At 31.7% G+C, this 22767-nt stretch overlaps 1 protein-coding gene across 3 annotated transcripts in view; it reads right to left on the minus strand.

The window, feature by feature from the left end:
* The window catches only part of LOC145690147 (uncharacterized), a 74336-nt gene that overhangs the window by 35113 nt on the left and 16456 nt on the right, over positions 1-22767 (minus strand). For all 3 annotated transcript variants that reach the window (XM_081764754.1, XM_081764755.1, XM_081764756.1), the window contains exons 6-9: positions 22669-22744; positions 17382-17439; positions 16061-16157; positions 3185-3431 (exon numbers count right to left, since the gene is read on the minus strand). In XM_081764754.1, the coding sequence (XP_081620880.1) occupies positions 3185-3431; positions 16061-16157; positions 17382-17439; positions 22669-22744 (478 nt within the window). The remainder of the gene's footprint in view (positions 1-3184; positions 3432-16060; positions 16158-17381; positions 17440-22668; positions 22745-22767) is intronic.

Raw genomic sequence — 22767 nt, forward strand, 5'->3', positions numbered from 1 at the left:
TAGTTCTCCCATAAATTTTTGTGATACATCTACAGGGACTATAAAACTGTAGTGATTATTTTATGATCATTTATCATATATTTTTGCTTTCAGAATCGTAAAATAATATGTGTGTGTGTGCCATCAGATTTTCGCATAAAAAGGAGTCACCTGGAGCCACCACATTTTGTACGCAGAGAGATCTTCACCAAATCTAACCGCGTACAAAGCTAGTTTTTCTATTTTCGACTCGAGGTCACATGTTCTGGAGGTTCACAAAGTATAGAGTATCTCAAGAGCCCTTTAAAATAGACAACCTATACTACTCTGTGGTTCTGCAGGTTACATAGTGTTCAGTCTGTAAAAAAAAAAAAAAAAAAAAAAGTGCGCTTCTAATAGCAAATTGTAAAATTTTAACTTGCATATTTATTTTATGTGTTGAATATTCAGTTAAGTTTAAATACTTCAATAAATTTGTAAATTGAAGTAAGTAATTCTACAACTTATTGTTGTTAGTTTGTAAACGATTCCATTTGGTCAATCAATATTTAAATTGATAATTGGACAGAGTGGAAGAGCACTGAAAAGTAAGAGATTGTATGGCTGTTCGGACAGTAGATTGGGTAACGTAGTGGTTAACGCATCGGAACGGTACCCGGGTTCGGTCCAGTCGTGTACTTTTTCACTCTTTGTGTATTATTGGTAATTCCTGCGAATGAAAAATGGGATTAAACAAGAATCGCATGAAAATTTCTCAGTTTCTGACAAGTAGCCTCCCTCCTATTGATAGTAGATTACTTATGACAGGACAAAAAATTTATGGTCGCCAGTGGCGACTAGAAATTTAGAGCTGGCGACCAGTGTCCAGTAGGAATAGTTTCTGCCTAAACTCACAGGGCTGTGCAGTTTGTGTTTTGCACGAAAATAATTGTCACTAACTAAGTGGGAGAAAACACACACTGCGAAGTCTTCACAACAGATATGGAAAGTGAAGTCTTTACAACGTTGTAATTTGCCCCTTCTTTCCCACCCTCAATCGAAATGGTTTACCTTAAGGTAAGATATTTTTAACATGTATATGAATTGTTCAATTCAAAATTGATTATCCTGAATCTAATTGTCTATTTTTGAAATATTATGCCCCGATATTCGAACTCTATATTAGAAACAGTGTTCCTTATCAAACCCATGATAGATTAAGAAATAAACAATTTTACGTTTCTTTGTGTAGTTTTATTTATTTTACTCCTAGTTTGCTCACTTCTCTTTCCATGAGCCTCTTCGGAGGATTTTACTTTTTGAAACTTAATAACTGGGAATTTATTTATTTATTTAACCTTTTTTTCATACATATTCCCCGGAAACAACTTTTCAAAGTACCTTCAGAACTCCTAAAAACTTCAACGATTATGTATAAAAAATGCATTTATAGACTAATCAACAAAAATAACATTTTATACACTAGCCACTATAATCCATAGTAGACAATCCCAATCATTAATTCATTTATTACATCTATTACGTAAAACTGATGAAAAAAATCTGCTGTTGTATGGAAAATTTTTGTGTAGTTTATAACTCACTTTTTAAATTAAACAATTTTAATGGTGCTTCTTAGCTTATTAATATAATTTCAATTTTTATCTTGTGGTTCTTGGTCAAGATTTAATTTTAGCTCCCTAGTTCTAATAAAGTAGGATTCACACGTTAATGAAGTATTATGTGCCCGGAGTTTTCTGTTTATGAAGAGGTCTTAAGGAGTAACTGTACCTTATTAATGGTGTACCTAGAGGCAGCCAAGTATTTAGATAGTTCTGAAACCACGAGATCTTGGTCCCTATAGTCTCTTATTGAAGAAATATTTAGAGAGCTTCGAAATCTGGTGTTGGAGGTAGATGGAGAAGATAAAATGGACAGAGAGCTATAATAAACGAAGATGTTTTAAAGAAAAAAAGGACACTATTAGCCAGCATCCTTCGTTGGAAGGCCAATTGGATTGGACACATCTTGCGAAGAAATTGTCTTCTTTATACCGCATAGAAGGAAAGATGGAAGGAAAGTGAGAAATAGAGAAAACACAAGTGATCGATGATTTGGAGAATAGAAGAAAATATTGGGAGCTAAAAGAGGAAGCTGAAGATCGAGAAACGTGGAAGAAACATTTCCAGTACCAAACCTAAATAAATAAATGAAAAATGCCTCACTAGTTGCAGAACCTGCCAAAAGGCAGAATACATAATAATAATAATAATAATAATAATAATAATAATAATAATAATAATAATAATAATAATAATAATAATAATAATAATAATAATAATAATAATAATAGTCTCATATATGTTTTTTTTTATATTCTTCGTTACATTTCTTTTAGTCATATTGATATAAGTTTGTTGACAATCGTATATTACTAAATATGTACCTGGAACTAAGATCATCCACACAGTAAATTTTGTATCGTGTAAAGTTACTTTCTAATTCCATCAGTGATTTAAGCCTTACATTGAAATCATACATTTTTTTAGCTACTTTTTCGCAATTTATATGAAAGGTAGGACACAAAGAGAACGAGTCCTACTTCGCATTACTAGGTAAATCCTTTACTAAACTTGTGTTATGTAGCGTAGAAATTTTCAACACTTTTGATTTCTATTTTTCTACAGTAAATTTGGAATATATATATATTGTGTACATCTAAATTGTGAATTAGTTTTAATTGTTCTGAATTTACTTCTAAAGAGATTAATTTGTATGCTCTAAGAAAAAGTTGCGAACATCCGCTCTAATGTTGAACAGGTGAGCAGTGCAGGTACTTTGAGAAGTTGTTTTGCAGTGAAATATCTGTGAGGAAGGGACTAAATAAGCAATACGTGAATTCCCAGTAGGTTTAAGTTTCAAAACGTAAAAGCCTTCGAAGAAGTTCGCAGAAGCAAAAGTGAGGAAAATATTAGGATTATAATAAATAAAATGACGCAAAGGTACGAAAAACTATATATTTTCTTTATTATACATAATTTGTTGTTATAATTTACCGTATTATACATAAATAATATGAAAACTGTAATATACTATCATAAATCAAATAAATCTGTAAGAGATGTTAGTAAATATTTGCACTAGAGCTTCTTTCATCCTTGTGTTAATTATAGTACACAGTAAAACAAATTTCATTTGAATAATATAATCAATTAATAATACTTACGTACGTTGCAAGACACTCTTGGACCTTTCCCTCTAGAAGCACCAACAGAACAAGCACAAAGTGGTCCGGGCTCTTTAAGACTGGATTCAGATATGGAACATGGTGGAGGTTCAGAACGAGGTGGATATGAATCACAAAGTGGCGGAGGTCTACAAGGTGGCAGAGGTCCACAAGGTGGCGGAGGTCCACAGGGAGGAGGATATGGAGCACAAGGTGGGGGCTGAGAACAAGGTGCAGCTGGACATGGCTGTAATGGTAAATAAGCAAAAAAAGGCTTACTAAAATATATCTAGAATTATTATGTTTAGATATATTATAGTCTGGCAGCGTGCCGAGAATGTCACATAAAAATTAAATTTTACATTTTAATATACTCTATGAAATTGGACTTTATGTAAAATTCTAATTCTTACAGCGACTTGAAATACTATTTCGTCTATCTGCTGTAGTTTCTTCTTCAATATTATGAAAGAAGATTAAGATAAATTATCAAGCAGAAGAAAATCTTATATAATAGTAAATATGAACGTTCGTTCACAGATGAATGCAGAGATACAATTATCGAGATAAGGTAGAATGAAATACGGGTTATCAAGATTGGCGGAAGCAGATTACTATGTTCCGCCATTCAGAGAGTTATACTTACTGTTACTATGTTTGTTATTTTACCTCAATCTTTCTATTTTCAATTGTACTTCAAATAGTTTGAGACAGACAACAGGAAAAATATTAGTTTAAAGAAACTATTGGACCCATATTATACAATTAAAAAATTTCCTATAAGCGACGTGAAATAAGTAGAAAGTTAGGAATGGTTTTATTAAACCCCAGTTGTCTTCTTGGTTAATAGTTCTGACTTCTTTCTATTTGTTATCTACAAAATTCGAAGTTTTTCATTCAATAGTACACGTGAGTAAAACAGCTTGTTCGGAAGTTTTTTTTAGCAGTAATAGTTACTCCTGTTTTATTATTGTTAAGCGTTCAATACGCAACATTGTTACGTTAGTAGTTTTCCAGTAATACATATAAACGTTGTTTTCTTTTCGAAGTTAATAACTTTTGTGTAAATTGATCCTACGATCTATTCATTTTAAGGAATCAAGAAGATAAACATTTTCGTTTCTACATAGTGCATCAAGAATTCATCCATTCCATTTGTATTCTTATTTGAACGTAACATAACGGTTTAAGCAACCTTAGCTTCTCAGTCATACTGACGAAATCGACAGTAGTTCGACGAAACCGTTTGTAGCTTTCTATAATTTTAGGTCGCTTACAGACAAGATTTTAAAGAAATATTAATTTATAAAGCTTGAGTTCCTTGGAGGATATTAAAATAGTGGATGAGTTCAACACCATGGGCATCTGCAGAAACTTATTTCAAGAGACAGAAAAGTTTTCTAGGGAAAAACAAACTTACATAATACACATAAAGTGGAAAAAACATCCTCTTTCATTCTTCTCTTCGTCCATGTTCAATCACAAGTCCTCCCTGCTGATCTAGTTGTCAACGCGAGCGCCCTTGGTGCACGTGACCCCAGGTTCGATTCCCAATGAAAGAGCATTGAAATTTGAACGCATTAAGTGGTTCGAATTCCAACTTAAACTGCAGATTCACGTTTCATGTAACACCTGTGCCAAAAAGTCACGCGAAACTTCAATAAACAAAATGCAAAATATTAGAAAATTGTTAGAAAGGAATTCAACATCAAAATGTTAGAAAGTTGCTGGAAAAATATTCTTTTTATAGGTAAAGTAGGAAAGACCATTATTATTATTATTATTATTATTATTATTATTATTATTATTATTATTATTATTATTATTATTATTATTATTATTATTATTATTATTATTATTATTATTATTATTATTATTATTATTATTATTATTATTATTATTATTATTATTATTTAGTTAACAGTAATGTAACATCTGATAATGTTTTGATAACTGATTGTAAATTGTTGGCTGATTCTTTCATTGAATATTTTGCTTCAGTTTTTTAAAAGATTTCCTGATAAAGATGCAGAAGTACTTAGATCTTCTAATTATTTTTCAGCCAGGAAACCACTTGTAATTACTATTGAACATGTGTTAGACGCTATTAAATCTTTAAAGGTTAAATCTGCTTATGGTATTAATGGTATTCCTGCTTTTATAATCAAAGGAATAGCTGAGGTCATTGCTCCTGTTTTGACTTCTTTATTTAATTAGAGCCGTAATATTAATATATATCCTGATATTTGGAAAATTGTTGCTGTAACACCAATTCCTAAAATTAGTGGAGATAGGATCAGTGATTTTAGACCCATTTCCGTAATGAATGTTATACCTAAAATTCTTGAAAAAATAATATATAAATATATATAATTTGGTACATTCTAAGATTGATATTAACCAACACGGTTTTCTGAATGGTAGATCTATAGTTACTAATTTATCAAGTCTTATGCATAATGTACTCCTTGTGATTCATAATGATGATCAAGTTGATGTCATTTATCTCTATTTTGCAAAAGCATTTGACAAGCTGCCTCATCTTATATTATTAGGTAAATTAATGGAATTTGATCTACCATGTTCTATAATTACTTGGATTGTCTCATATTTATCTAATAGGAAACTCTTGGTAAGATATAAGGGAAATACTTCCTCGATTTGTAATATTACTTCTGGAATACCTCAGGGGTCTAATTTGGGGCCCTTACTTTTTTTTTTATTAATGACATATCTGAGAATATTACTTGCAATTATTTGTTGTATGCGGATGATATTATAAGTGTGCAAGCTTATTATATACAAAAAAAAAAAAAAAACTTTTTTTAATCGGAAACAAGTAAGGAAAAGGGACGTCTTCTGGTGAACTGTAAGATAGTCTGTTTCGAGTAATCTGTGGCTGAACTTGTGTGAATTTGTATTAGTGTGAGTAAATTTTCCGGTGCAAAATCGCACCCAAATAAAGGTAAAATAGCCAGCAAGAAACAGTGAGTAAACTTGCGGAGGACTAGAATGATTTATAAAAAGTAATCCCCCTGAATATCGCCAATCATCGGACTATAACCATCAAAATATAAAAATTAGTTACCTTTCCCTTCAATATTAATTCATCAAAGCTGAAGAAATACATCTAATTAGTGAATTAGTTATATCACGTGTAAATAAGATATGATGACGCAGTATAGCACTGGCGGAGGAATACAGTAGAACAAATCCTGCTCATACATTCCTTCTGAACAACACACGCAAAAGACGGAGGAGCAAACATAAAAGGTGTTGGAGACAGACATTGTGTAAAAATAGTGAAAAAAAATATTATAACAAGTTAAATCAGCACTGAATTATTCGTACTTAATAGTGATCACTATAGTTTATCGAATATGTAGACTAATAATAAACAGTGCGAATTTCGCGTCGATACCGTCATCGTCCGTGTGCGTGTCGCGTTAGTGTGAGCTAAAATCTTCGATTCATATAATACAGGTTTGAATTGAAAATGAATGTTACAAAGATCAATTTATAATCTTATGAGATATAAAACATGTAAGTATTTGTGATCAGTAAAGAGGGCAATAAAACAAACGTCACTACGACAGCCCGAAAATATACATGTTAAACTAAATTGATTTTGTTTAATGAAAGTGTTCCTATTTATTTATATGGTTAGTTTTAAGCTATGTGCATGCTAAATTTGTAATGTTTGTGCTTCAATGTGAATGACTGAATGAAAATCGTACCGGAATCTCATACAGTTATTCACATGGTGATTTCAGTATGTTCCCGCTCTATTGAAGAAACTGATCACTAAGTAGTTCACAGTTTTGGTTCGAATCCCAACGTGGTAATGTAGCGCACCGAATAGAATCCGAACCACAACGATTATGAATAATGGCATCCCGAGCAGGAATATAAAAGAATCGAACCCCGAACGGTTACAATATTAAAATCTTTCATCGTATTTTAACAACGAATGATCATGTAATTTTACAAAACAATATTAATACTATTGTACATTGGTCTGAAATAAATTCCCTACTTTTGAACTTCTCTAAAACTCAAGGGATATCTTATTTCAGGAAAACAAATCCCTTTCTATATAAATACAATATTGATAACCATCATATTCAATTTGTAAATTATGTTAATGATTTATAAATTATTTTGGATACAAAACTGTTGTTTCATAAACATCTGCAAGTTGTAACATCTAAAGCGAAGAGAAATTTAACACCCATTAAATGGTTGTGTAGAACTTTGAACTTAATTAATACATGCAAGGTTCTCTATTTATGTAATGTACCGTCTCGCCTTGAATATGTAACTGTTGTTTGGAATTGTGAACCTAAATAGTTTGCTAACTATTGAATCTGTTCAGAATAATTTTCTGGCTTGGTTAAAATGGAAATTTAGGCACTATGATAATATGAGCTTAAATGCTATACGCGAGGATGTAAACTTAACTAACTGATAGACACAGTTTGATCTAAACTTTTTACATAATCTGTTACATGGACGTTTTTATTTAAATGGTTTCATTTCGTTAAGAGTTCTTTATTGTGGAACCAGGAAATTTACTCCTTTTCTTTGTGCCAGGCCATTTTCCAAATCTTCTATTTATAGCTGTATTGAGACAGCTAATAAATTTCTATTCTAATTTAGACCTGTTCCAATTTAAATTTTCAATTGGTCGTCATCAATTCTTTAAACTTTTTAAAAGTCGTTAATTTTGTTCGATGGCTGCCTTTAATATGCGTATATATTTTCTTTTGTTTCTAATAATGTCGGTCTTTTTGTATAAATGTATGTTTGATTTTTTCATGTTCATGCATGTAATTTTATCATGTGTGCATGTAATTTTACCATGTGTGCATGTAATTTTTCGTATGTAATCTTTATTTATGTATTTTTTAATTACAAATACTAAATGTTTGTTTTTTATTTCTACATTCATTTATCATGATGTATTTAGCTTGTTTCCTTTATTATTATGATTCAATGTATTCACTGTATCATGTATTATTCTTAGTGCACTGTCTAGTGGCTGTCAAGCTGTTGTTGCCAATAAACTGCTTTGAAATTATATTATTATTATTATTATTATTATTATTATTATTATTATTATTATTATTATTATTATTATTATTATTATTATTATTATTATTATTATAAACGTTCCAGTATTACTCACTTATATATAGTCAAAATTGACATTTTCTTTCCATTATTTAAAAAACTATGAAACGATAATATCAAATGTTTCATTTTCTTTAATCTCTCTTCTACATGATTATTAATCTATATGTTAAAATGCTAGGTTTATATGTTTGTCACCAAAGAAAAGTGTATATGTTTGTCTCCAATTCTTTCGACAATGAGATCTCGAAAACCGCAAGTGATAGAAACGTGCCATTTTCGCTGGTCGATTCCATATTTTGTGTAGATTGTCCAGTTCTAATTGAATATTAAAAAACATGGCCATTATTTCTTTATTACAATTTTTTAGGGGTGCACTGGAAGTGTTGAAATTTAAAAAAACTGAAGCATCATATCATATGAGTTATACATTCCAACACAACATTGTTGTATATAGGGGTTGTATATCACTCAGGCGTTTGTTTGATGGGCATATGATAATGGAATACAAAGGATAACGATTTCTCTAAGCAAAAATGAATCTTTATTGTTTGGAGTGTTTTGCCCAATGAACACCATATATCACTGACATTATAATTAATTGTGTATGTAATGTATTTACTTATTACATACTGCATACAAGAAGAAAGAAAACACTGATCATACATTAATCAGAAAATGGTACCAAATCTAAAATAATTCTAGGAAATAAACTTGTAAATATTTCTCTCCATTCATTGACATATTGCAGTCCCTTTCTCTTCTTCATTCGAGTATATCTTTTTTCTTCTTCACAGGAGATCTTGCCCCACTGACCTACGTATTGAAACTGAAATTCAAGCATATTAAAACTTTTCGTGGCGGTGGATTGAATACGAGTTTTTTCAACAGAAGTCAATTGCAGTAACCACCCATTTATCAAAATCAAACCACTGGTGCTTTCAAAATCTTTCTGTCACTAAAGACTCTTCGCATACTATTCGACGAGAATGCAAAAAGAAATTATAATTACTATGTTAATTAGCGCAAACTAAAACGCAAATTTTGCATTGCGTGAACGAAATTCGCTAGGATATGACGTCCAACATCTCAACTCCTAAACACAAGCTCTGAATTCGGAAGCAGGCTAATTTCTCGGAAACGGAATAAGATATTGAAAAACTAATCGAAAAAAATCTTTTCTTTACAATACCCCTTGACGATTACCATCACGATACACACATATACTAAATTTAATATACCTACGACAATTCTAAGTCCAACCGAAAGTACGCTCATATTTCGCAAACGGTACGAGATATTGAAAAAATAATCAAAAAAATCTCCCCTTTATGACACCTCTTGCCGATTTTCATTACAATACATAACATGTACCAAATTGCATCTCTCTTGACAGTTCAAACTTCAACCGGAAGTAGGATCATATCTCGCAAATGGTGCGAAATGTTAAAAAAATAATCGAAAAAATCTTCCTCGATAATTGTAACTTCAAAACTAGAAGTAGGCCCATATCTCGCAAACGTGCTAGATATTGAAAACTAATCGAAAAATCTCCCCTTTATGATACCCCTTGCCGATTCTCATTACGATACATACATATACCGAATTGCATCTCACTCGACAATTGGGGCTGCGTTGGCTCAACGGTAGAGTGTTCACCTCAGGTGTGTGGGGTCCCTGGTTCAATCTCAGCTCGCACCATTGGACTTTGTAGTTGACGAATACGGTGTGTGTGAGTTTTCCCGGGTTCTCCCGTTTCCTCCATCTTTCTTCATTTCACCATTGCATTCATTTCTCATAATCATCGTCTTCTTTAGACTACCCGGCATAATCGTGGGACGTAAAACTCAAAGATTTCATTTTTCCCTCGACAAGTCCAACCACAACCGGAATTAGGATCATATCTCGTAAACGGTGCGAGATATTGAAAAAAATAATTGAAAATATCTCTCCTTTATTACACCCCTTCCCGATTCTTATCAAGATACATACATAGGTCAAACTTCACATCCCTACAACAATAATTGTAACTCCAAAACCGGAAGTAGAATCATACCTCGCAAACCGTGCGAGATATTCAAAAAATAATCCATAAAGTCTCCCCTTTATGATACCCCTTTGTCGATTTTCATTACGATACATACATATACCAAATGTAATATACCTACGACAATTCTATCTCCAACCGGAAGTAGGCTTAAATCTTGCAAACGGTGCAAGATATTGAAAAAATATAAAAAAATATCTCCTTTTTATGATATCCATGGCCAATTTTTTTTTTTTAATCAAGACTTCTTTCACTTGTGTCTGTAAAAGGACATGTACAGATGTTGTGAGAAATGATAAGGAGATTCATGCTCATATGAGAATGATGCGCTGTGTAGAGAGCGCAGGTTCAGCTAGTGTATTACGTAAAATACTTACTAATCTCTTTAGAAATGAAATAATTTTGAAAGTAAAAAACAAACTGGGAAAATTATATTTTATTAAATTTTTGAAAGTAATTAATACTTCCAATTAAATGCCAGAGAACTCTGTAGCTAACTTGGTCTTAAGTTTATTTAGAAATGAACAGAAAATCATGTGTGTAATGTGTGTGATGTAAATATGTGTAAATATTTATGGAACCAGTTAGTTAAATTAGATGATTGTCAATTGTTTCTGAAATTGTGTTAAGTTTTCTTTAGTAAATGGTTAAATTCCTAATGTATGAAAGATTTATTTATTACACGTATTAGAATGTAAACTAAGCGACATAAAACATATTTATTCAAATTGATGTTACTGTTAAGAAGATGATACCAGGTGTTCCATTTAAATATTTGGATTATATTGATATTACTTACAGTTATTCTTAATCTGAATGGTGGTAATGTGTAAATATTTTGTCAATCTCTAAACTTAGCACGACGAAAAAGACTCATGTTAAGTTTAGTGTGGAATATTGTACTGCACAAAACAGAAACGAAAATTACGGAAAGGCTACAAGGAACGGCTAGAAGTGTTCAAAATATGAGTAAGAAGAATAATGAAGAAAATTTGCTAGTTAGGAACGAAAACCAACAAAGAAATATTAGAAACAGTAGTAATGAAAATAAGTTAGGGCGATACAAAAAAAAAAAGAGAGAAAATGTTAGAAATAATAATGGTGAAAATTAGCTAGGTTGAAAGAAAAACCAATGAGGAAATGTTAGAAATAGTAATGGTGAAAATTAGCTAGGTCAAAAGAAAAACCAATGAGGAAATGTTAGAAATAGTAATGGTGAAAATTAGCTAGGTCGAAAGAAAAAACAATGAGGAAATGTTAGAAATAGTAATAGTGAAAATTAGCTAGGTTGAAAGAAAAAACAATGAGGAAATGTTAGAAATAGTAATGGTGAAAATTAACTAGGTCGAAAGAAAAACCAATGAGAAAATGTCAGAAATAGTAATGGTGAAAATTAGCTAGGTCGAAAGAAAAACCAATGAGGAAATGTTAGAAATAGTAATGGTGAAAATTAACTAGGTCGAAAGAAAAACCAATGAGGAAATGTTAGAAATAGTAATGGTGAAAATTAGCTAGGTCGAAAGAAAAACCAATGAGGAAATGTTAGAAATAGTAATGGTGAAAATTAGCTAGGTTGAAAGAAAAAACAATGAGGAAATGTTAGAAATAGTAATGGTGAAAATTAACTAGGTCGAAAGAAAAACCAATGAGAAAATGTTAGAAATAGTAATGGTGAAAATTAGCTAGGTCGAAAGAAAAAAACAATGAGGAAATGTTAGAAATAGTAATGGTGAAAATTCTAGGTCGAAAGAAAAACCAATGAGGAAATGTTAGAAATAGTAATGGTGAAAATTAGCTAGGTTGAAAGAAAAAACAATGAGGAAATGTTAGAAATAGTAATGGTGAAAATTAGCTAGGTCGAAAGAAAAACCAATGAGGAAATGTTAGTAATGGTGAAAATTAGCTAGGTCGAAAGAAAAAAACAATGACGAAATGTTAGAAATAGTAATGGTGAAAATTCTAGGTCGAAAGAAAAACCAATGAGGAAATGTTAGAAATAGTAATGGTGAAAATTCTAGGTCGAAAGAAAAACCAATGAGGAAATGTTAGAAATAGTAATGGTGAAAATTAGCTAGGTCGAAAGAAAAAAACAATGAGGAAATGTTAGAAATAGTAATGGTGAAAATTCTAGGTCGAAAGAAAAACCAATGAAAAAATGCTAGAAATAGTAGTGATGATAATCGGCTTGGTGTAAAGAAAAACCAGTGGTGAAATGTTACAAATATTAGTGGTGAAACGTACAGTAGTAGAAGTAATTAGAAAGAGGAATAAATTTTTAGAACGTTGGTAAACGTACTCTTTTAGCTACTGCGTCTAATGTATAATGTACTATTGATTGTAGTGTTTCGGTGTTCCAGACATCTTCCTCAGCAAAACCTTTGAAAGCCACATGCAACTTTTCTCACTTCTTTCAATTTTATTTTGCACTTTTTCATGCGGATGGTATACAGCGATGGGCTAATTTTTAAAAAAAAATATATAAAAACGTAAATTCCTTTTACTAATAAATTTTTCTTTCGGAAATCTTGTTGTTAGAAGCTCCTGCAGATGATCTTATGAAGACTTGCAATTTTGTGCTAGTTTGTAGAAATCTTGCTCACTTCTAATACACAATTCGTAAAGATATTGTTAAAATCTTAAATCTATGATTAAACGCTAAGTGTTAAATTGCACCTTAAACTTTAATAATTATATACTTCTTTAACTTGCCGAAGATTTGTTCAAAAGAAAATAATTTTTATGCAAGGCATTTACATTATCATATTAACAAGTTTTCTAATTTCATCATTGTTTACTGTGCATACGAAAAGTGCAAGATAAAATTATAATTAATGAAGTGTGTAACCAGATTTGCTGAGAATGGTGCAAAAGAATATCGGAACAGTAGGCCTATAGTTAATAGTACGTTAGATATTAGACGAAGAAAATAAAAGACTACGTTTACAAAATACGAGGAGGGGATCAACAAGTAACGCACAACATTTTTTATGCTATATTATACTGATATGGAACATGAAAATTTAAAGAGAAATACTTTGAAGTTCGTACTATAGTCAACAGTTATTCGACTAGATATACTTCTAATGGCAGAAGCGTGGACTACTGAGCAAAATGACCCATCATGTGCTACAGTCGCTTAATTTTGAAGGGTAGAGAGGTATGGGCAGGTTTTTCTTTTTTTCTTGGGGGGGAGGGTGTTGGTGGAAAATGAACGAAACCGGAGTGAACTTCACAAGGAAAATTTGTGGTTGTATGGAGAAGACTGCATGAACCGTAGCAATATGTTTAGGTAATGCAAATTCTTTGAGGAGAGCCGTGTGAACCTTGCGGATTTGCCAAGAGCGGGCATCAAGCAAACGGAAGTTCGTATCATAGGGTGAAGAAATCTTTGTCGACCAACGATTCAAGTTCGATGACGAAGTCAAATCGGTTGTGCGCAGATACTCCCAAAAGGGGGACTATTCTGTAGAGGGTATTTTAAAAGTTGTGCCATGATGGGAAAAATATGTTGACAGGCTCAGAGGTTATGATGTAATTTTAATACGCTTTTACTTTGTACATATTCTTGATATATTGTATCATTATAAAAGTGGTAGCACATGTTTCTTTATATTTAACCATCAGAAGTGTTTGTTCTTTCCACAGGATTGAATATTGTAGACGTTTCTCTTTTTTCCTCCTCCTCAGCCCTTCCCCCTTTAGAAGTGAAATTTTCAAAATGGTTGAAACATTATTCCCTAACTTTTAATTAAGAGATTATAGAACGGATTTCACACCTCCAACTTAAGAAAATCTTTACATTGGGCACTTAATGAAGGAAAAAAAAAAAACGGAAATTTCAATATTTTGGAAAGTGTCCTCTTTACCCCTTAGAAATGGAATTTTTTAAAAGGCTGGACACGTATTCCCTTAGTTTTACTTTAGTTTAAATGCCAACTTTCACACCTCTGAACTTAAGCAAATCCTCGCATTGAACACTATTTAAATAATGAGGCAGAAATTTGAATATAATTGAAATTCATCCCCCTTACTCCTTTTGATAACGCAAGTTTCGAAAACACTGAAATATGTTTTTAGCCATTTTTAATCATGATTTTATTTGCCGAGGATTTACACAGTTACTAACTTAACCTCTTTTATTATATATGTTTCAAAAAATCTTTTCTTACCTCTTTCTTTCGTGACAGAAGGATTTTTTTTGTTCAAATTTTACATTCCTAGTTATAGTAGTATGACCTGAGTGTCAATGAGGGGATTTTATAAATTAGCAAAAAGGCAAATATATTGACTACCTTAATTGCAGCTAAATTATAATAAAGAATTTAAAATCTGTTTAATATGTAAATGTGGAAAAAGTGTACTTCCTAAAATGTTTTCAGAAGTTTTCTGATAACTACCCAGGTATTTTTTTTTAAATTTAAATATTAACTTTCTTACAAGACATTTTAGTAGTTATATTGGCCTTATTACCTTACTATTATAAAATGAAAACAATAATTCTCAAATCCGATGTATTATTTTCTTTAAATTCAGGTTTACATTATATAATAATTTTGAAGGGAAATAAAAATGATTACTGTACGTACTATAATGAACTGATAGGGTGCATATCCAATAATAAAGTAAAGCAATTTTCAACTTATTTAAGAACTCGTATTACTAACTTTTCCGTATACCTTTCATTAACTCCTTGTCACCACCCGTGGTAGTGTCCGTTAAGAAACTTTGATGTCGTTTCTAGGACTATTATTATTGGTATCATTTCTGTCTGTTCTAACCAAAGGAGCAATAGGACGTCACACATTCTGCGATTTCATTTTGATGCATCAACCCTGCAAGTGGGTTCTTTTATAGTAAAAGAAGGTGCTTAATGTCAATGAAATACAAGTGATTCAGTCGGTTTGAAAAGGTCATGAGTCAGTAAATAGCGAGTTTACAGTGAGTACACTTTTTGTTGCTACGAATTGCTCTAAATAAGTTGTTCATTTTGTACAATGACAAGGAAGCTCTACTGTTTCAAACAAAGGTCGATCATTTCATGTCTAGCAGGAGTTTGAAAAATTAAACAGAATTTTTGTTTTATTTCTTCATAATTTTACTTTTCTGACTCATGACCTTTTCAAAACTACTGATTCAAGTTTTTTTTTTTTTTTTTTTTTTTTTTTTTTTTTTTTTTTTTTTTTTTTTTTAACGAACAGCAATATACCGGTAATATGAATCCACGAATCAACGTAAAATCACCTTAACGGACACATACCGAGGATGATGGCAAAATTACGTTGAAACATATACGGAAAAGTTAATTATACGGGTGCTTAAGCAAGTTTCACACGTTGCTTGCCGGATATGAATCCTACCAGGCTGAGACCTTTTTCAGGTACACAAAACTGTATAGAATATGTGTATCAATTTTATGAACATGGCCTGCCAGGGAAGTCACTTTGTGTATCAATTTGATACACATGGCAGATAATGTGTTAATATTGGTTTACTTTATTATGATTACTATCTATTAAAGAAAGTACTTAATGAGTCTAAATTTCTTTCTTGTTGTATTAGGTCATTCAACCCAAAGTAAAATAGTATATTTTTTTTTACAGAAGTTGGGTAATGTTAGATCCAATATTTTAATTTAACCTGATCGCGTTATCTGTATATAAATATCTTTAGCAAACAAAGAATAACAATGTACAAACCTCATTCTCAGTGCTAAATTCATTTGCATATGCAGGTCCTTCCTCAACTTCCAGCCAAGTCTTCTTTGTTCTCCAGCCTGGTCTTTCTCCCTCACAACTGAAAGAAAAAATAACTATAACTATCCAAAATGTTCACACACATATACATATAGGCTAAATTATATATATATCAGAAAAGACTTGCTGCTTGTTTAAAAACGATAACTCTTACAGTTATACTATTTAACGATTCATAAGACTAATTGAGTATTTCATGAACACTTATTACCACTCATCATAATGGCGTCTGTTGCGATTATAAATGAGATAATCAATTACTTTAATAAGTACTCACAATTGTGTAGAATAGTTAAACAAAGTTAAAAATGTTAATGAAACTGGTGCCTAATAGATGTTACTGAATTCTTAAATTAGATATTATTCTCCAATTATTGTATAATTTTTTCTCTAAAACTAAAGTATTTGAGCAACAACAATCATTTTTTTAATCAAAAGATCCAATATATTTCAACAATTTTTTTTTTTTTTTGTAGGCCTTATATTTGGAGAACTACATATAGTGTAGCCAAACCCAAACTATCACTTAACTCAGTATGATGTGCTTATTCCGTAGAAAATATGAAAACTCGATTTCGGGTCCGTTCAAAAATTTTGTGGCCCCTGATCCAACAACCAATTATTGGCCAAGATCACAATATTTTGATCCATTTTTAGTTTTCCTAAAATTCTTGTAAATATAACTTGCTAAGCTATTTATTTTTCTTTTAAATTTATTATCTCCACGTTTCACTCAATCTTGTACAGCCATCAGCAAATGTACGTAAATAGCATAGCCCTAATTTATACACATATTCATATAAAATATTTTTATCATTGAATTTACGTACATTCTATGTAATTCATACAACAAGGCTAGCCATATAATTTCCTGAAACGAATTATCTTATTTTTAGAAAATCTGATATCATTAAATTTGTTAACAACTGATTTTATAAAGACAAGCTCTATCTGTTACAGTAATACCTTGACGGAAGTTTTTAAGTTATTTCCAAGTATATTAAAAGTAATAATAATAATAATAATAATAATAATAATAATAATAATAATAATAATAATAATAATAATAATAATAATAATAATAATAATAATAATAATAATAATAATATGGTACGTAATTTTGGTTTTACAAACTCGCATTGTACTACTAATGGGAATATCAATATAAGTATTACTTACTAACACTAACATTCTGTGTAAATTATTAGGATATAAATGCCTACGAAGCTTATTTAATGTGATATATTATTCTCGTGCTACTCACCTTCCAAAATAAAAAGACTCTGTGGTACGTTGTACGACTTTTGAGCATTCATTACGGCCTATAACAAAATTAAATAAAACTCCTTTTAGTCTTGATTAATGACACTAAGGCAGTGAACATTCTTATTGTAATTCATAAAATAGAAGTCCGTATTTAGTATCATTCAAAATTTAAAAAAATATAAATAAAGTAATAGTTATTATTATTGATTTCCCATTAACCTTACTGAGTCCGTGCCTAGATACGCAAACCTTTTGAAGGGCTCAAAATTAAAAAATTAAATAATACGAGTATTTTTTTTCGCGTAAAAAAGTTAAAAAATTAAGAACAAATATACTATTTCATGAACAATCCTTTTTTACTATTCTAATATGTTTAATATGATAGCATAAGATATCTAAAAATAATTCAGAACGTATTTCTCATTTGTTATTTTTTGTTACGTATTTGTAGCTGTAGCATCTAGTGAGTGGTATTTAACTGCAATAAATTGCTAATTTACTAATTAAGCATAATTTGTTATGTAAGTTTTGTTTTGTAAGTTAGGGATGAAGGGGTGGTGAAACATGTAATTATTGAGGGCGCCGACAGCAAAAGTGAATAGGGGCGCCGAGCTTCTAAATGCTGCACTGATAGCAGTGGCGGCCGGTGGATTGTGGTTTCGGGTGTTGCAGTACGAACGATCGGAGACAGAAGATATAAACTAGACTCATTGACTAATCAGCATAACTTTAGATGCAAATGATGTAACGTGTGAAATTAAATAAAATTCTGTTTTTTAAAAATAAAAAATAATGCAAATCATTTTATCCGATTAGTCATCTTATGTAATTAGTGAGTCCATTCTCTTCTCTTTGGTTGGAGCAAATCTGTCTAATACATGCTGGTTGAACTTGGGTATTCTTATTATCAGGTCTTTTTCGATGGAAAGCATAACCAATGGTGATAACCTTTCTTGGAACATTCAATTCCTTGAAAATGTCAATTCTTTTCAATGTGGAAAAACGCCTTTCTCGTTTTGCTGACGTCATAGGTACACTTAATATTAATTTCAGAAGCTTTGTAGATTCAATAAATATTTTTTGTAGATTATTGTGAACAATTCATTCTAGCAAACCCAGTCCCTGACAGTTATCCAAATTCCTCTGTAGCTTAGACTGAAGACAGTTCGTGGCAGAGATTAGTATTATATATTAAAAAGGTATTGAACACACTTTATTCACACTTTATCTAGCAAAATTGAAAACAAATTGTGGAAATATATCTAGTGCAAACAACATATCTGCCATAAGATGTCCTGCGAATTTAAACCGGATATCTTTTTAACACTCTCCTGAATTGCCTTAATTGCAAGTTTTTCCTCAGTGGTGAGCTGGGCAAATTGCCTTTTTTTATAAGTTATTTACAGAAATCATGGCATAGAATTCATTCAGAACTTGTAGGTTATTTACAGAATTAGAGCACACACAATTCAAGTAAATCTAATAACTAAAAACCAAAACAGCTAAATGGAAAGAAAAACAGCTGATACAAAAGCCAAAACAGCTGATAGAAAAGAGATATATAAATCGGGAATGTCGTATATATACCAACACACATACATGCGTAAAAGGAAAACTACACTCCAAATCATCCGTCTTGGTTGTAAGCAATGCAAGATGAACACAATATACTTCTACATAAGGCGAAACAATGCTTATCAATGTCATAAGTTCTGGTAAACAAACTCTGAAACCCGCCAGATGTAGGTTCGGCATGTAACAGAAGTCGAAAGTCAGTGAACGTCAAAACAAACAACATTGCCAGTTTTACAGCCTGAAATGTTTGCTGGGAGGGGTAAAAAGTATTTGAGGGAGTCCAATACGTCTATATAATATCGAACCTATCTTATTCTACACCCGAAAAGACGATATGTAATTCTTAATTACTGTCACCTATATGTTTAGAAAAAATGATAGATCGATTATTTTTATAAGAAAAGTACATGATGAGGCGTAAAATAAAATATTCAGCCTACATCAATCATTTCTCTGTTAAACAAGTATCGTTCGTTAAGAAAGTCTCCAAATGTTTGTCGAGTTTCGAAATTTTGGGGAGGTCCGAACCTGGTGCCCCCCCTCGTGGCTGCGCCCCTGAACATCTTTAACTAGTCCCAAATTCAATGTGATGATTCCCATCATACACTTTTATGTGGAAAGTTATCAAGAGTATAAAATACATTTATTTTATAAAAGAAATATGTATATACTAAAATACTATCCACAAAAGGAAGGGGGGTCTATATATTGACTTATTAATATTTGGTTAGCAAATTATTGTACAAGAAGCCTTCATTATCTAGAATAGAAGTAGGAATTAACTTGTAAATGAGTGTTTACTTTCATTTGTTTTCTACCTTATTACATGTTTTCTTTCTTATTTTGTAATTTTGGTATCACTTTTTTAAAATTGTAATTGTATTGATTTGCTTGAGTATAGTCCCCTAATTTAAAAATATGAATGCATAAAAATAAGTTCTATTTGTAATTGGTAGTGAAATAAAATTCAGAAATCTTATTTAGCGCGAAAACCTTCTCGTTCACTGGAAACCGTGCCGCGTTGTTGCAGAAGCACTGCAACGACCAGAGCCTTTAACTTCTGAGATAGGGAAAAGGAGACTTAACATTCGCTCCAATTGCCGCGCTGAAGAAATCTGGTCGTTGTATGCTCGCTGCAACGCAATATAAGTTAGAGACTCTATAACGGGTTGCGTTTCGCTTTTTAAAACGTATTAAAGGATTTTAGAGTTATAGAAATAAGAAAATATATTATTTAAAGTGTATATTAGTAAATAAATAGTATTAGAAAGTATTTTTTCTACTCTTTACTACTACTGCTAATAATATTTTTTTCTTCAAATATTTTGGTCGTTGCGCGACGCTGCAACACTATCATTAGCCGCCACTGACTGATAGTAACTTAAAAAAAGAAGATAGAAATTAATTGCATAATCTCATTAAAAATCTTTTCACACTGTGTAGGCCCTATATATGTTTTTAACAGTGGAAAAATTTTCAATTTCGGTCCCGTAGAAAGTTATTTTAGAACCCACTGAAGCACTGTCTTTAATAGATAACTCTATCAATAATAATAATAATGCATATTAACATTACTATAAAATATTTTTTGTATACGAGGAGTTGATCCACGTATGTTACTGAAATTGCACAGTGACGTTCCTCGTTTCAATAAAGTAAAAATTGTTAATGGTTAATGAACCAATGTATAGAAATGCTTAGTTGAGGAAAAACAAGCTGCCGGAATGTCAGAAAGTGATGTAATCAAACTCAAAATCTATGAATTCTGGAAAAAACCTTTTTAGGCTGGAAACAAATAAGCGCAAGATGACTTGTCCAGTGGAGTATGATAGAGATATCTACGATACCCGCTCACATTTTTTGTAAACAAATGTGGGTTGCAACATTTGCAACAAACTAGTTTCAAATGCAAAGAAAACATGTGAATCATTTTACAGAAAGTGTGATGTTATCATATTTACTAATGTCTTGTTTAGTGTTTTTCGCAGTATTAGCACATTAATACCTCGTGCATAGGAAGAACTTCTAATTTGTGTTGAGGGAACAGTAGACAGCTACGTTGGAAACTAGTGGTAAGAAGTACTTACTACAGTGTAGTTCATGCATAGTATTTTAGAAGTAGTTCGAAGGCCCAATTTACTTCGAAACAAAACGCGTGCGTCTTCATTATACAGTACTGCAGATTGTTTCAGTAACTTCTATAATTTTCAGACGAAAATAGTCCACATTATTAATTTTGGAGATATACGAGGCGCGTTCAAAAAGTAACCTCCGATTGGTTACTGTGCGTGATGTAGCGGGAAGCGCTACCATCTTTGCACAGACGTGCGTGATAGATTAGTCTGCATCCAGCCGTGGTAGAGTGAAGGTTGTCTAATCACAAGTTCCCCAGCATTCGGCAGCAGCTATTCATCGAGAACTTTATGCCGTGTATAGATCAAGTGTGATGAGTGAGGGAGTTGTTCGTGAATGGGTTCTTTCATTTAAAAGTGGATGAACAAACATTCATGACGAAGAGAGGAGTGGCAGGTCATCAGTGGTCACTGATAAACTCGTTCAGAAAATTGATGGAAAAGGTTGCCCATCCTAGATTTAGCACCCAGCGATTATCATCTCTTCATGTATATGAAGAAGTGGTTTGGATCTCGGCGATTTGGTGATGATGAGATAAAAGATTCGGTGACAGGCTGGCTCAAGGCACAGACGGGAGATTTTTATGCTGATGGAATTTCTAAGCTAGTGCAGAGATATGATAAGTACTTGAATGTTTATGGAAACTATGTTGAAAAATAGAGCAAAAAAGTAGTTTTCAGATGTATATAATAAAATTCTTCGTATTTACTTCGGTATTTCTTTTTTTAACCAATCGGAGGTTACTTTCCGAACGGCCCTCGTACATCAAAGTTTCCATATGATCCCAGACAAATAAGATCGGATGATCCGGAAAAAAGTAAACAAGACAACACTGAATTTAATAGCAATCGCTCCTACGTTAGCGCCAACTACGTGCGTCATTTAGACTTGAAATTGCCTTATGTGATCGACATCCCTTTCAAATCTGTTACCCTGGGATCACAGTATCCTGTAACAAACACAAATATATTTCGAGTTCGGTTTACGAGGCTTGATTGAAAAGTAATGCTTCCATGACTGTATTTTTTTTTATTTGTTAACCAATTTTATTTATTTATTTATTTGTACCTGATAGGTACATTTGTCCTCTATGTAATGCAGTACTCACTTTTCAACATAGTTCCTATCCGCCAGAATCGATTGAACTTCCCTGAAACAGCTTGATCTGGGTGCAAATCAGCTGTTAGTACTTTTCAGAAACCATGAGTTACCAATATAGATTAGCAGTTTACAATACAAATTCAAACGATTTCTCATACACTGTTAGTGTGAACTCATCAAGCACTTATTTGGAACTCTCTTGTTCCATCTCTGAACACCCTTCAGTTAATGAATATTAAAATAAATTATACTATATTTTCAGCAATTTTTTTGTAGATCCATTAATCATTTGGGCCAATCTAGAAACCGCTAGTCACTACAACATATTAAATATATTAATAAGCATTGTCTGATGCTTATATTTATTACTAGTTGTTACTTTATAACACTATCAAAGCAACAAACTGTCAATTATTAAAAAAAAAAAAAATTGCTGTTACTTTATTATCTAAAAAGACATGAGAACTATATGTTACCTGCAGGACAAGTCTTGGTTCTGTATGGTTTTCTTTTTGCCTTACCGCAGTAATAATGATCAGGTCTTTCATTCACCTACAAAACAATATATCACACGT

Source organism: Thermobia domestica, chromosome 7 (assembly GCF_964235325.1).
Source record: "Thermobia domestica chromosome 7, izTheDome1.hap1.1, whole genome shotgun sequence".
Taxonomy (NCBI): Eukaryota; Metazoa; Arthropoda; class Insecta; order Zygentoma; family Lepismatidae; genus Thermobia; species Thermobia domestica.